Raw genomic sequence first — 14,275 nt, forward strand, 5'->3', positions numbered from 1 at the left:
CAACCCCCTGCAATGCAGGAATCACGGCTAAGCTGTCAATCATGAAGGCTGTGTCATACCACCACCAGCATGAACAGGAGGCACCCCCAGTGGCTGGGAAGCAACAAGAGGAGATGGCTATAGCACATGCGTGGACTTACTATTAGGTTGGCCACCATGAGCCCAGGATACTGAGCAATGTGGGCTTTGGCCTTGTTCCAGCTGCAGGACTCTTCTGAACCCCTTCACTTTGGACCTCTGCTGCCTGCCATTGCTAGGCAATCTGCCTTTGCCCTCCTGCAGCAGCAGGGCCCACGGATTCCCCCCTCTCCCCTCCCTTTCACACCTTGAATATCATTAGCTGTGGTGCAGCTAAACTGATCCAAAGCGGGGATTGAAATCTGCCCGGGGGGCCTCTTCACACTTCCCCGGGTCCTTATTTGGACAAGTGGAGGAGAGAAGGTCTTCACACTCAGCCCCCTTGCCCTGAGAAACTGACCCACAAACAGATTTCCCAGCGCTTGGGAAAAGCTGCCAGAGATTGGGGTCCACAGGGTGGGAGGTGGTGTGGGAGAAAGCCGGGGGTCGGGGGACGGACCCATGCTCTGCAATGATCACTGGAGGACTTTTCATCTCCGAATTGGGCATTCCAAGCTGCTCTTTATCTGAAAAACCTTGAATGTACACATCCTTAGCCTTAGTCTTTTCTATAGTCAAAATGTACCTGCCTTGCAGGGGGGTTGGACTAGATGACCCTTGAGGTCCCTTCAGCTCTGCAGTTCTATGATAACAAGGCCTCCCCAATTCAGCAGTGTTCAAACCCTGAACTTTCTTTCTCTGTGTTAGTAGCTATACAGAACACCATGGCATAGGTGCCAACTCCCTAGGGCCCTAGGGACCCAGGCAACCACAAGATTCCCCATGAAGGGGCCAGGGACCCACAAATTTCAGTTCCAGGGCCGTGCATGCTCTCACATTCCACAGCAGGTAGAGGAGAATCCAGCGACTGACAGACAAGGAGGCATGGGCATGTGCTCTCAGGAAGGCAGTGGAGAAGTCCTCTTTAACTTATTTTCATGTATTTATTTGTTTCTTTATGAAAATATTTGTATACTGCTGTGTCATGAAAAATATATCGAGGCAGTTTACAGCAATAAAGCCATATAAGGAAAAGTTAAAAACAGACATCAGTTAACCTGGTGGAACAGACAGGTTTCCGCAGGCATTTAAAAGTTGGCACAAAAGGCGCCTGCTGACTCACAAGTGGCAGAGAGTTCCGCAGGCCTGGACCTAAGAGCTCAGTTGCTTGTTGTTGCCAAACAAGCCTCGCCAGTTTGAGGAATGACCAATGCTGCTCCTGCAGATGATCTCAGTGATCAAGCTGGGATATAAGGGTTCAGGCAATCCCCAAGGTAACCAGGACCAGTCTCTCTAACCCCAGCACCAGGTGCTTCCCAAACAAAAAGGTGGTGCTCCTATAGACAACAGCAACACCCCTGATTCAAACCCTCAGTCTGGCTTGGTGCATCACTGAAAAACCAGGTGGGCAGCAGTGGCATAGCGTGGGGGGTGCAGGGGGGGCCGGCCGCACCGGGCGCAACATCTGAAGGCAGCCCTGTTTAGGGAAGCTTTTAATGTTTGATGTATCACAGTATTTTAATATTCTTTTGGAAGCTGCCCAGAGTGGCTGTGGAAACCCAGCCAGATGGGCGGGGTATAAATAATAAATTATTATTATTATTATTATTATTATTATTATTATTATTATTATTATCTGGGGGTTAGGGTTAGGGGGCGCAAATCCACGGGTAGGGGGCGCAAATCCACGGGTCAGGGGGCGCAAATTACTTGCCTTGCCCCGGGTGCTGACAACCCACGCTACGCCACTGGTGGGCAGACCTGGGTGACGTCAGGTTCGCCCGGCTTCCTTGCCTAAGCCAGATCAGCCCACTCATCACAGAATTGTGGGGTTGGAAGGGACCACGAGGACCATCTAGCGCAACCCCCTGCAATGCAGGAATCGTTTGCCCAATGTGGGGCTCAAACCACAATGCTGAGATCAATCTATCGCAACATCAAAATGTGAATGAGCATGGATTTATTACAGATTGATTTGGGGTCCAGCAACAGCATCACCAGGCCAGACGGCTCAGCGGATATACTGCGGATATACTCCGGTGGAGTGAGAGGGCTAGAACAAGGAACAGAGGCCAAGCACCCAGGCCTCCGCCCCAGATGGTGGTCAGCCCCACCACTCCCACTGTGCCTTCCCCTGGGCCCACCACCACCACTGGAATTGGGGCACCATTTTGAGCACTACCTGCTACCTGCCCGCCCAGAAGCATTAATTAACACACTGCCATCCATCTGTTAGGCAGTTGAGGGGAAGAAAGGCCCAGTACTATATGCATCCCATATAGTACTCTCCTGAATACTATACAGTGGTACCTCTGGTTACGTACTTAATTCGTTCCGAAGGTCCGTTCTTAACATGAAACTGTTCTTAACCTGAAGCACCACTTTAGCTAATGGGGCCTGCCACTGCCGCCGCACCGCCAGAGCACGATTTCTGTTCTCATCCTGAAGCAAAGTTCTTAACCCGAGGTACTATTTCTGGGTTAGCGGAGTCTGTAACCTGAAGTGTATGTAACCTGAAGCGTATGCAACCCGAGGTACCACTGTACAAGGCAAGGAGAAAGAAGGGACTGGGAACAGCTTTTCTCCCTCTCCCATGAAGGCCATGCTTTCTGGGGCTGATAGGAGGGAACCAAGTCAGGGAAGGCAATTTCTCCCTCTCTCTGGAACCTTCCTGGGAAGAGAAATCTACAGGTCCTGCAGCAAACAGCTTTGCACATTTTGGGGTGCTGGGAAAGTAACTGCGGGAGGGAGCAGGATGGGTCTCCTTGGAGGCAGGTCAAGGTCCCCTCATATTCACTGCGAGGGCAACTACTCAGGAGCCCTGGCCAAGGAGGGGAGCCAAGAGAGGCTTGGAGGGAGAATTAGCAGCTGACAGGACTGTGTGAATTGCCTTCTGCACACTTCCCAAGCCCAGGGTGGCAACGATCAGGAGCAGAGCAGCGAAAAGTCACACCTTTGCAAATGAGGCCGCCTTTCCCACAGCTCCAGGGCTGGGGTCCCCCCTGTGGCCTTTGACCCCTCCCACAAACCTGCGAGGTGCCACTTCACACCTCCCAGGGCAGCATAAAGAGGACCCCTCCCACGTCCAGGCCAAAGTGGCCGCTGTCCTCCACTCATGTCCGGCTCTCCAGCCCATCTCTTTGGCCAGGACCTCCTTGTCCCCAGCTGGGCCATGACGTGGGGCCAGGCCGGCTCCTGCTCTGCCCCCTCTGTGGGCATTTGCAGCCCCTCCACGGCTTACAGCCAGAGCCTGGTCCCAGAGCAGGCCCACCGCTGGCTCCCAAAGGCCAGGGCACCCCAGAGGGCATCATGCCTCGCTGCCGGCAGCCAGCGCCAGAGTGCCAGCCAGAGAGAGAAGCACCGCATGCGACGCCTGGCCCAGGCCCTGCACACCTTGCGCCTCTACCTGCCCACCTCGGTGGCACCCGCTGGGCAGAGCCTGACCAAGATCGAGACGCTCCGCCTGGCCATCCGCTACATCACCCACCTCTCTGAGCAGCTGGGCCTCAGCGAGGAGGCGCTGGCGCAGAGGAGGGCAGTCCTGGCACGGCCTCACTGCCCCCTGTGCTTCTCAGGGCTTGGCTGCTGCCAGGCAAGGAGGTCAGACCAGGACACCACAGAGTCCCCGGCCCAGGACCGACCAGCCACTGAGAATTGGATGGCCTCCCCACCCTGCCTGATTGGAATGGGTCAGGGGGTCCCGGTCCCTGACTCTAGAACCTGGCCACTGCCTCCTTGTGGCCTCCAGGATGAGACTCCTGCTGCCGTTGCAGAAACCTGGGCGCCTCCAGCACCCTCTCTTCAGATCCAGGCCTCTCCTGAGCTACAGAGGACTCATTGCCCTCCCTCACCTTGCATGAGGTCGCCCATGGACAAACCAGGCAGAGTCTGGCCTGGGGAGCAAACAGCAGCAGATGCCCCTGTTGTCACCTGGGAAGGGCCAGCCTGGGACCTTGAAGAGCCACCTGGCTGCAAGGTAGGTGCTGCATGGGGATGCCTCTCCTCCTGGCAAAGTGCCCCCTCCCAACCCCTGCCAGGGCCTGTTGTCCTTTTGCCTCGCCGGGGCTCCCAGGCTCAGGACCACATTCCAGGACGCTAGACTTCCTGCAAGTTCCAAACTGCTGCTCGCCTTGGCACCAATGCTTTTGAAAAGCATCTCCCCAAGACTGGCAGCACATGGACAACCCCCACCCCACAACCCTATCAGGCAGGGGAACCTGCAAGGCAGCCTCCCACCTGTCTTGCCTTATGGGGAAGGGGGTATAGGAGCAGCCCAGGGTGCCTGCAGGCAAGCTGGCTTTGGGAGAAATCGGATCCTCCCAGATTGTGTGGCTGTGCAGTGGTACTCAGTAGGGAGAGAAACACACTTACTGCCAATGGACAAAAACACCTCTTTTCTCCCTTTTCTCCACCATTGTATCTCGTTGGCTTTGTTGATTTTTGCGCACAAACGCTGATTTGTGCATTTGGCTCTGATGCTGTTTGTCAGCTGCCCTGGGTTGCAATACGAAGAAGGCCGCTGGGATGTATTTTTAACCAATTAATATGTCCACAGTGCCTTCCAGATGTTTTCGACTGCAAGCCCCATCAGCCCCAGCCAACACGGCTGTAGGATGATCCTGGGGCTGATGAGAGATGTAGACAAAAATATTTGGAGGGCTGCAGGATGGAGAAGGCTGGCCCGGACGGACACACACACACACACACACACACACACACCGCTGGTTTCTTTGCTGTAGCGAAGAGAGCAGGCTGCCCCCTTGTGGGGGGGAAAGTCCTTTGCATCTCCTGGTGAGCGGGCGGACGCTGTTGCGCCAGGCGGTGATTGCCACGTGGCTTTTGACCTCCTGCGGGTTCCCCAGCCCTGACTGTGGGTGGAATCTGACACAAGTGCCCCACGGATGGGAGTGGGAGGCTGCTAGATCTCTCTGAAGCAGGCAGAGGGTTGCTACGGCTTTATTTGTTTTCATTTCGTAACTGTATACCGTATTGCTGGAAACCCACCCTTGGGAACAATAAAAATGTTAATTAATTAAAGATACAGCCAAGGGGAGAAGGGATTTGGTTTCCCTGCCTCCCGGGTGCAGACTTTGAACTACATTTGAGCCAGGACTGGCTGGGATTTGAATAAGAAGTTCCAGCTCTGGGATATATGGAAAACATGCGTTTCCCTGAGCATGTCAGAGTAACCCAGCCCTTGATGCTTTCTAAATCCAGTACCATGTGAAATGATGGAACCCTATTTATGATTTGCATGCACCCCTTTTTTATAAAGGATCTTTAGCTATGCCTTTCTTAAGATGAACAGTCCTGATCTTTTTCTATTCTCCTAGAATGAAAGAGCCCTCAATAATGTTTCTTACCCTTCTCTGGTATATATGTCTAGTTCTATATTACTGTGTGTAATGGAACAGTTCATATTTTTTAAGGTATTGACAACTTGGTGTGTTTTTGATTTACTTATTTTTCTGGCGAGTGCATCTTTAAAAAGCATGAAATATTACTATACACTGCAAATTGCTCAGTATAGGGAATGTAGAGGGAAGATGGATAAACAACAAAGAGTCCTAGTAACTGCAGTGCATTTCTATGCGCAGTGTACATACCCCAGTGTAGGATAGTGGTGGAAGTGTCAGACTGGGACCTGGGAGATCAGGGTTCAAATCCCCACTCAGCTATGAATCTCATTGGGGGACCTTGGGCCAGTCACTTGCTCTCAGCAGAGCCTGAGCGCTGTTGTGGTGAATAACCGAAGGAGAGAACCATGTACGCCTCCTTGGGGGGAAAGGTGGGGTATAAATGCAATTAATATATATTTATAATTTATAAAAACAACATAAATAGGTTCCAGAACTAAGTTCGCCTGACAGAGTGCTGCCTGATAGCTGCTTCTCCCTAACCACCTGTGACTCCTTTCTTGGTTTCCTCAGGACGGCACCTACAGAGCTACTTGGGACCTCCCCACCCAGTACCCTTCCTGTGGTTTCCTGTGGAGCAGCCAGACCTTAAGAGGGTGAGCCTGCTGGGTGAGAAGCAGCCACAGAGGAGAAGCTACAGCAGAGGAGGAGGTCCTGTGGTTGTCCTGAGCACCCTCCACCTGCACTGAAGGCATCCTCGTCCCCATCAGCAGGAGATCCTCTTCTTCAGAGCTCCCAAATGCTGGGGCACAATCAGGACAGCAGCATCTTCTCTCTCTGGAGGTTTCCAGTCCAAAGACCCACTTTGACTGCAGCGAGCGCAGTTGGGGATTTGGCTCCCAGGGACCTGCTGGGTTCTTCAAACCTTTGCTCAACCACAAACTCATTGAGCCCTCTCTGTCCGGCGATTGCCCTACCTCACAGGGTTGTTGTGAGGACCCACAAGGCCATACACATAAAAGTAGCAAAAAAACCAAACAACTTGTATGATTAATAAGCGGCAGTCTTCTTGCTTGGATCCAAGGTTGGTTTTGTTTGTTTTAGACCAGTGGTTCCCAAAGTAGGCAGAACTGCCCCCCTCCCCAGGGAGCTGCTAAGAGGCAAGGGGGCAGCCAGGGATGCTGGTGGTGTAGATGACTACCAGACTTTGAAAAGCTGGTATCACCGGATCAATTTCATCCATTTTGTTGAATTAATTAAACTTAATGGTTTTACTTGGATTTTGAATAAACGTGCAATTAATTGTTACTGCTTTGAATTTTATTGTGTTATTATCTTCCTAAGTGGCTAGTGCAAGCAGCTTTTATAGGGTGGAGCAGGGGCACTGGGGATGGGTTTATGGAACCAAGGGAAAGTGGCCTGGAAAAGTTTGCAACCACTGATTTAGGCTCTCTCTCTCTCTCTCTCTCTCTCTCTCTCTCTCCCACTCCCCAACCCCAAAGACTTGTTCTCTTTCAATTCACAAGGATTTGGGGGGGGGGTACACAGAGCTACAGAGAACCCCCCTCCCACTGATAAATTAAAGAACAGCATATAATTCAGGATACTATTTTTAATTTATAAAGTTAGGGTTTAAAAATTTATAAAGTTAGGGGTATAAAAATATACAGAGCTTTCTGGGCGGGGGAACATCACCATGGTCAAGAGGGGGACCCCTCTCTCTTTCCCCTCCCTCCCCCCTCCCAGGACCCCTGAGGCAGATGTGGATACAGGCAGTGCAAGAGAAGAGGCTTCTGGGCAGTGCGAAGAAGCAAGAGTGGCCGTTTGCCCCAGAGCAGAAAGGAATCTGGGGTGGTGGACGTGGCCAGGCCTCTTCAGTGGCCAGGAAGGAGCAGGACGAGGCTCACAGAAGGATGGGGGAGAAGAGACAGCTTTGGCAGTAAAGGGGGACTCCAGAGCACCGTGGAAAGACAGGCAGCAAAACTGCTTGCAGACAACCTCAGCCTGATCCCTCAGACCTTCACAGCTGGCTCTGGAACCACTTCAGGGCAGGCTCCTTGTTCGCAGCCACCCACTGGATGTTGGCCTTCGTCTTCTCCAGGGCCTGCTCCAGCGCTCGTGTCCCTGAGCCAAAGCCCACATCCGCGTTGTCTGCCTTGAACTGCTCCAGCTGCCGGGAGGGAGAGAAAGCAGGCAGGGGGTCATCACTGTCATCATCGGAGAGTGTGGGCAGTGGTCAAAACGCTGGACTAGGACCTGGGTGACTTGGGTTCGAATCCCCCCCTCCACTCAGCCATGAAGCTCACTGGACGACCTTGGGGGCCAGTCCCAGTTTTTCTCAACCTAACCTACCTTGCAGGGTGGTTGTGCGGATGAATTATCTATCACATTTATGTATATTCCACCTTGGAGGGGAGGTGGAACATAAACAAGCAATTATGGATTTTTAACTAAAAAGTGCCATTTGCTTTACACTGGGGTAACCATCCTTTGCTACGTGAGCAGCCCATGTAGAACAGAACTCATTTTTTTGGTAAAGAATTGGCCCACTTCTTAACACTTAAATTGTTGCAACCTGCCCTGGGACCTGCTAGTGGAAGGCAAGGAATATATTTTTTAAAAAAAGAATGAACACAACAGTAGCCACAGGGGTGAGCAGGGTGGGGGGAGGGGATGGACGTACAATTCACCTGAGTAGCCCCTTTAAAAAAACACCTGTGGTTTTTTTTAAAAAATCAGTTGTTTAATTTACTCTATAACCCTTATTAATTAAAGTGTGGCTGCCCAGGGCAGGTTGGAAGCCCCCACTTCAAACAAATGGAGGACAGATGTGGGGGTCTGGAACTGGGGGAGGCTGTGGCCCAGATCCATGGGGTGGTCTTTCCAGCACCCCACCAAGCCTTGGGTGTTCTGAGGAGTGCCTGGCATCCTTTGGGTGGCCTGCGAAGGGTCATGCCTTCTGGCTCATCAAGGTGTTTGTCCCCCACCCACACTCTGCACAGGCCTCCCTCCTGCTCCTCCGACTGTATACGGTCCTTACCTGCTGGAGCTCAAAGTTGGAAGCGAATCTCTGCGTCACCGCCTGGATCAGGTTGGAGAAGGAGAAGGAGCCTCCGCCGTACCTGGTTCGGTGGGTAGGGGGGTAACGGGAGGAAAGGGTGAGCCTGGGCACACTCAACCAATGCCCCTCCCCTGTCACCAGCTCAAATCACCCCACTCACTGCTCAAAGAGTGTCTTCCAGTTGGCCCGGACAAAGTCCCACACAAGGCCCTGCCCAACCACGTTGCGGGAGATGCTGATGATGGTGGACGTGGCATCCTGACGGCGGATCTTCGTGGGGTCCAGCGAGAACTCAAGGTACCTGTGGAAGCGGATGGGGGCAGGTCCTTGAGCTGGCACCACTGGCGGCAACTCCAAGGAACCCTGGGGACTGGTCACACACAAAACCTCACCCTTGCCCAACCTCACCACCACCACCGCCGCCGCCGCTGCCTTATCTCTGGCATTCAGGTGTCCCAGCGGCGACTGGGCCAGGGCCTGCAACTCTGCCATGGGCCTCTGTTGGGGCCCGCTGCAGCTGTGGGTGGAGGCCGTGTGGCAGACAGAGACCCCACGGTGGAGGCTCAGGCATTGCTGTGGCTCTGGAGCGCGTGTGCTCGTACTGCGCTGCAATGTCATCCCATCGCAGTGAAAGCGGGCCCAAGTTGGCGCCACTGGCTGGCACCAAGAGGCCCTCTCCTGGCTGAAACCTGGCCCTCTCTCCACCTTATTCAGTCCTTGAAGACCACATCTGCCCCTTGCCACTTGCTTCCTGGGAGTGCATCTCCCAGGCGAAAGGGGCCACAGGCCTGATCAGAGGAAGGTTGGCCCCTGCTCGTCACTAGGTTCTGAAGAAGCCTGGAGCATCCTCCCCATCCCCACCTCCACACCCTACAAGGGCCTTGTCCGGCTGGGGCCACCTCACCTCTGGAGGATCCAGGGCTCCTGGCTGCAGGCCAAAGCAGAACGGAGCTTGTCAGCCTCAGACACCACGGTGGCATTCAGGAACATCTGCCAGCCAAAGTCCCAGGCCTCCTCCCCACCTGTAGAAATGGCACTGCAGTAGATGGCAGAGCGCAGGTTGGGTGCGATCCTGAAGGCGAGAATGAAGAAACGATTCATTTTTTGCATAATTTTTATTAAATTTTCTGTTTTACAATTTAAAATACTCATTTTACGCCCTTAAGATATGCATTTACACCCCAGTGAATATTTTATGCTACTATTTTATTGCTGTTATTAACAGATCCTATTCTTAATAGGTTTATTTTTACATATATTGTTTTAATCCTATTGGTGTTTAGTTGATTTTTTTAATGATTTTTAGTTCTTTTATTTTATCTTTGTTCCACATTTTTTATTTGTAAGCCACCTTGAGCCCTGGTCCAGGAGAAAAGTGGGATATACCATATTTTTTGCACCATAACACTCACTTTTTTCCTCCTAGAAAGTAAGGGGAAATGTCTGTTCGTGTTATGGAGCGAATGCCTGCGGGTGGCGGGGGGGATCTGCTGCAGTCATGAGCAGAGGATCCATGGTTCCCCTTCCTTCCCTCCTCCGTGGTTACAAAGCATGGATCCACATGGATCCTCAGGATTTTTGCCTTCGGCTACTCCAAACTCACTGTCAGATCACATGTCTGTGGCCACAGCATGAACCACAAAAATCATATATCCACTATTTCGTTTAGAGTATTTTTTTTCTTGTTTTCCTCCTCTAAAAACTATGTACGTGTTATGGTCTGGTGCATGTTATAGAGCGAAAAATATGGTAAATAAACAATAATAATACTGGTCTGCAAACCACTCTTAGAAATGTATTTGTTTTTGATTAAGTGACATATAAAACTTGCTAAATAAATAAACTAAATTTATGATTAGCTGGCAAAGCAGCTGCTGAGGACACACGGATCACTCTTGTGTCCTGAGATCCTGCAGGAGTAGACTTCCTCTGCAAAACGAAACAGAGATGCAAGCTTGCCTGACTGGCCTAAAAAGGCACTGCTGTTACACTGATTTAGAGGATTTGCCTCTCCAATGCAACCATGTGCATGCTTACTCTCTGTGCTCTATGGGAGTTACTGGAAATGATGTATCTGATTGCAACCTTTACATTTGGAAAAAGCGAGGGCCACTTCCACACTTAAAGCATGTGGCTTCCTGCAAAGAATCTTAGGGACTGTCGTTTCTTAAGGGTAGTGGGAATCATAACTCTGCCAGGGGTAAACTACAATTCCTGTGATTTTCCTGGGGAAGCAGTGACTGTTAAAGTTCTACAAATGTGCTTTCATTGTTTGGTGTGGATGTGAACCCAAACCAGCCTGAGGGATTGGCCTGCTCAAGGGGCAGAGGGCTCCCCAGAGGTCTGGCCTAGACCATTCAGGCACAGCCACAAACACTTACGGGTTATTGCTGGGGTTATTCATCCAAGTGTTGAACAAGTCACTGGCCAAGTTCTGGCACTCAGAGATGCCAAAGGAGCAGGCTGTGTTGATGGCGGAGATCTCGTTGTACCTGGGCAAGGAAAGGAAACTCAGGGGGTTGGACTGGATGAACCTTGAGGTCATAGAATCATAGAATATTGGCGTTGGAAGGCAAGTCCACAACCTCCTGAGGGAGACCATTTCATTGTCAAACCGCTCTTAGTGTCAGAAAGTTTTTCCTGATGTTTAGTCTCCCTTCTTGTAACTTGTAGCCATTGGTCCGAGACCAACCCTCCAGAACAGGAGAAAACAAGCTTGCTCCATCTTCCACGTAACAGCCCTCAAGGTATTTGAAGATGGCTATCATATCTCCTGTCAGTCACCTCTTTTCCAGGCTAAACCTACCCAGTTCCTTCAACCATTCCTCATAAAGCTTGGGTCCTTTCCAGCTCTACAATTTGGTGGTTCTATGACTTGGAGAGAAAAGCAACTCAGGAGGCCTCCTGGCTGCAGCTTGGACCTGGAAATCCCAGGCACAGTGTGTTCCCACCATATCTGTCAACGTTTCCCATTTTTTAAGGGAAATTCCCTTATACCGAATAGGACTCCTTGCAAGAAAAGGGAAAAGTTGACAGCTATGGTTCCCAGCTTGGAGCACTATTCCTCAGGCACAGAGGAAGCCTCTCAGCCTTTTCCCCTGCCACTGTGAAATGATGGGATGGAGGCTTATCTTCCCACCTCCCCCCTGCCCAGGGCCAAAGTGAGAGTTGGAAAGAGGAGCAAGAGGCAACAGACACCCCCCCCCCCAGTGCTGCATTGCAGAGACAGTTGGCCAGTAAGATTAGCCCCTCCTTTGAGGGTTCTCCTGCCCCAACCAGGCCAGTTGTCAACCCCAGCCTAGCCCCTCCAGTGCCCCCCCCAACACCTTCCCCTCAGTCCAAGGAAACTCACTGGTCCATCAGGCCATCTGGGATTTTGGTCCAGTTAGCGGTGAGGTTCTTATAATAATTGAACAGAGGAGTGACCTGCTTCTGGATGTATTTCTGCAGAGGGAGAGGAGCACAACGCAGCGGTCATTAGGCAACATTCTCTCTAAGAAAGAAATGGGCCGATGCCTGCCTTGTAGCCCCCTGCCCAACTCCATCCCTGATTAGCATTGGCTGGGAATGCCCTTCCCCATTTGTAGGGTGAGGCTGGGGGGGGGCTCTCCGAGGGTGCAGGAGTGACACTCTCTCCTCCTCCCTCCCAGCCCACCTGGAGCCCCTCGTCCCTGGAACCCCCACCCATGCCCACCACGACCAGAGCTCACCTGCATGGGCCCATACACCTGGCTGCGGTCGAACATGAGCTGGAAGTAGCCCAGGTTGCTGAGTGCTGCACTCCAGGGCAGGTAGTCTTTCTCATTCCCCAGGTAAAGGGTGGTGTTCAGGGCCAGCTCCGTGCTGGTGTAATTTGCCCTGGAAGATTGAGACCGCTTTGGGTGGAGGGTGTGTGTGGAGCAGGCTGGTGGGGCCCCTCCCATCCCCTGCACAGTTCCGCAGCCCTGCATTTAAGGCCACCAAGACCACAGGAAGTCATTGCCCACCCACACCCCACTCCCACAATTCTTGGATCAAAACCTAACCCAGAGTCCTGTTTGCAGTGCCAGCAGTGAGACTTATGCAGCCTTTTGCAACCTAGAGCCCTCCAGGTGTTTTAGACCAGTGGTTCCCAATGAGGGTGGTACTGTACTCCGGGGCAGGATTGCCTAGAGGGTACTAAGCGGCAAGGGGTTAGGGTTAAGTGGATGCTGAAGGTGTAAATGACTATCAGAATTTGAAAAGCTGGCATCACTGGTTTGAGTCCATCCATTTTGTTGAATGGATTAAATTAAATAGTTTAGACTGAATTTTGAATAAATGTGCAGTTACTTGTTTCCTCATCACTTCCCTTCTTGCAAAAAGCCAGTTTCTTTTGGGAGAGCAGCTTTGGTTGTGCAAAAGTCCCAGTTAACTAAAATGAGGCAATCCAAATTTGCAAAGATGTGACTGGATCCCATGCAAAAGCTGCAACAGTCTGAAAGTGCCCGTAATCCAAAACATCCGGAGGCCTCAGGATGTGGAAGACTGGCCCAGGAAGATGTGAAGCTCCTGAGCATGGGCAAAGTGCCCTGCTGTCACTATTAGGGGACCCAATGGACCTTTCCAAGGGGAAATTTCTGGGCAGACGAGCTCAGGCACCTCACACTCTTTCGATTTTACACAAGAGCAGCAGTAAGCCTGGGTGCCTTGGAAAAATCAGAGCATGCACACTCCACATAAGTGGGTGGGGGAATGTGCGTCAACCCCAGACTGGCTCACTGGTTCCAGAGGCCAGCCCAGGAAGGACCAGGCAGGTTGGACCTGAGAGCACCGACAATAGCCACTTCTGCATCCAAGCAGTACAAGAACCCTGCTGTATCCTCATACGCCACCAGGGGGCACTTGGACAGAGGTTCGGCTTGAATGGGGTGTATATGGAGATTAGTGACTCCCAGATACTGTAGGTAACCCAAAGTCTCACCTGGCCAGGTTGAAGGAGTCATCGATCAGCTGAGCACGGTTAAGAATTGGGATTTTCTGGAAAACAGCAGAAGTTGCTGGTCAGGATGGAAGGAACAGGAGGGAGGGACAGGCTGGTAGGAAAGGGTGAGGGCAGGAAGGGAGCTGAAACGTAAGACCAGTGGTTTTCAACCAGTGTGCCGTGGCACCCTGGGGTGCCTTGAAAGATGGTCAGGGGTGTCGTGGGCAACACTGGCCTCTGTCTCTCTTTCCTTTCCTCCCTCCTCTGATGCCCTCTTACGTCTCTGCCTCCCAAAGGCTTGCACAGCTGTTTGTTGTAGCAGCCCTGGCTCTAAGCTCCGCAGGCGAATGGTGCTTCTGGGGGGCACCTCTCTTTGGTGTGGGGGCAGCTCAGAGACCAGGCATGGCAACAGCAGCTGCCCTCGGGACTCCCAAGGAGAGAGGAGAGGAGACGAGGCTGAGGGAACGTTCCACAAGGGAGGGTGTGTGAAGAAGGGTGAGAGGCTGCAGGCAAGGGGTGACATAACTGGGCTCCTGAGCCCCACAGGGGTGCCAGAGAAAGAATGTACTGTAGTTGGTCAAGGGAGCTGTGGACTCAAAAAGATTGAAAACCCCTGTGTTAGACCAAGCCTAGTCCAAGCATAGGGGAGCCCTGCCCCACCCGCCTTGCAAGGCCAGGTTCCCACATTCGCCCGAGACTCATGATGAAGGCAGAACACTGCTGACATTTCCTGCTAGTTCAGAGTTGTGGACCAGTCCCTGGTTTGAGGCTCCCAGTCTGTCCGAAACAGCCCATTTC

General features: G+C 52.1%; 1 protein-coding gene across 4 annotated transcripts in view; it reads right to left on the minus strand.

Annotated features, from left to right (window-relative positions):
* Positions 1 to 7,066: 7,066 nt before the first annotated feature.
* ANPEP (alanyl aminopeptidase, membrane) overlaps positions 7,067 to 14,275 on the minus strand; it is a 31,876-nt gene continuing 24,667 nt past the window's right edge. For all 4 annotated transcript variants that reach the window (XM_083411935.1, XM_083411934.1, XM_083411932.1 and 1 more), the window contains exons 14-21: positions 13,478 to 13,533; positions 12,246 to 12,393; positions 11,888 to 11,979; positions 10,917 to 11,027; positions 9,440 to 9,607; positions 8,696 to 8,836; positions 8,515 to 8,596; positions 7,067 to 7,644 (exon numbers count right to left, since the gene is read on the minus strand). In XM_083411935.1, coding sequence (XP_083268061.1) covers positions 7,495 to 7,644; positions 8,515 to 8,596; positions 8,696 to 8,836; positions 9,440 to 9,607; positions 10,917 to 11,027; positions 11,888 to 11,979; positions 12,246 to 12,393; positions 13,478 to 13,533 — 948 coding nt within the window. In that variant the 3' untranslated portion in view covers positions 7,067 to 7,494. The remainder of the gene's footprint in view (positions 7,645 to 8,514; positions 8,597 to 8,695; positions 8,837 to 9,439; positions 9,608 to 10,916; positions 11,028 to 11,887; positions 11,980 to 12,245; positions 12,394 to 13,477; positions 13,534 to 14,275) is intronic.

Source organism: Podarcis tiliguerta (genome assembly GCF_965153285.1).
Source record: "Podarcis tiliguerta genome assembly, chromosome: 14".
In the NCBI taxonomy this organism is placed as follows: domain Eukaryota; kingdom Metazoa; phylum Chordata; class Lepidosauria; order Squamata; family Lacertidae; genus Podarcis; species Podarcis tiliguerta.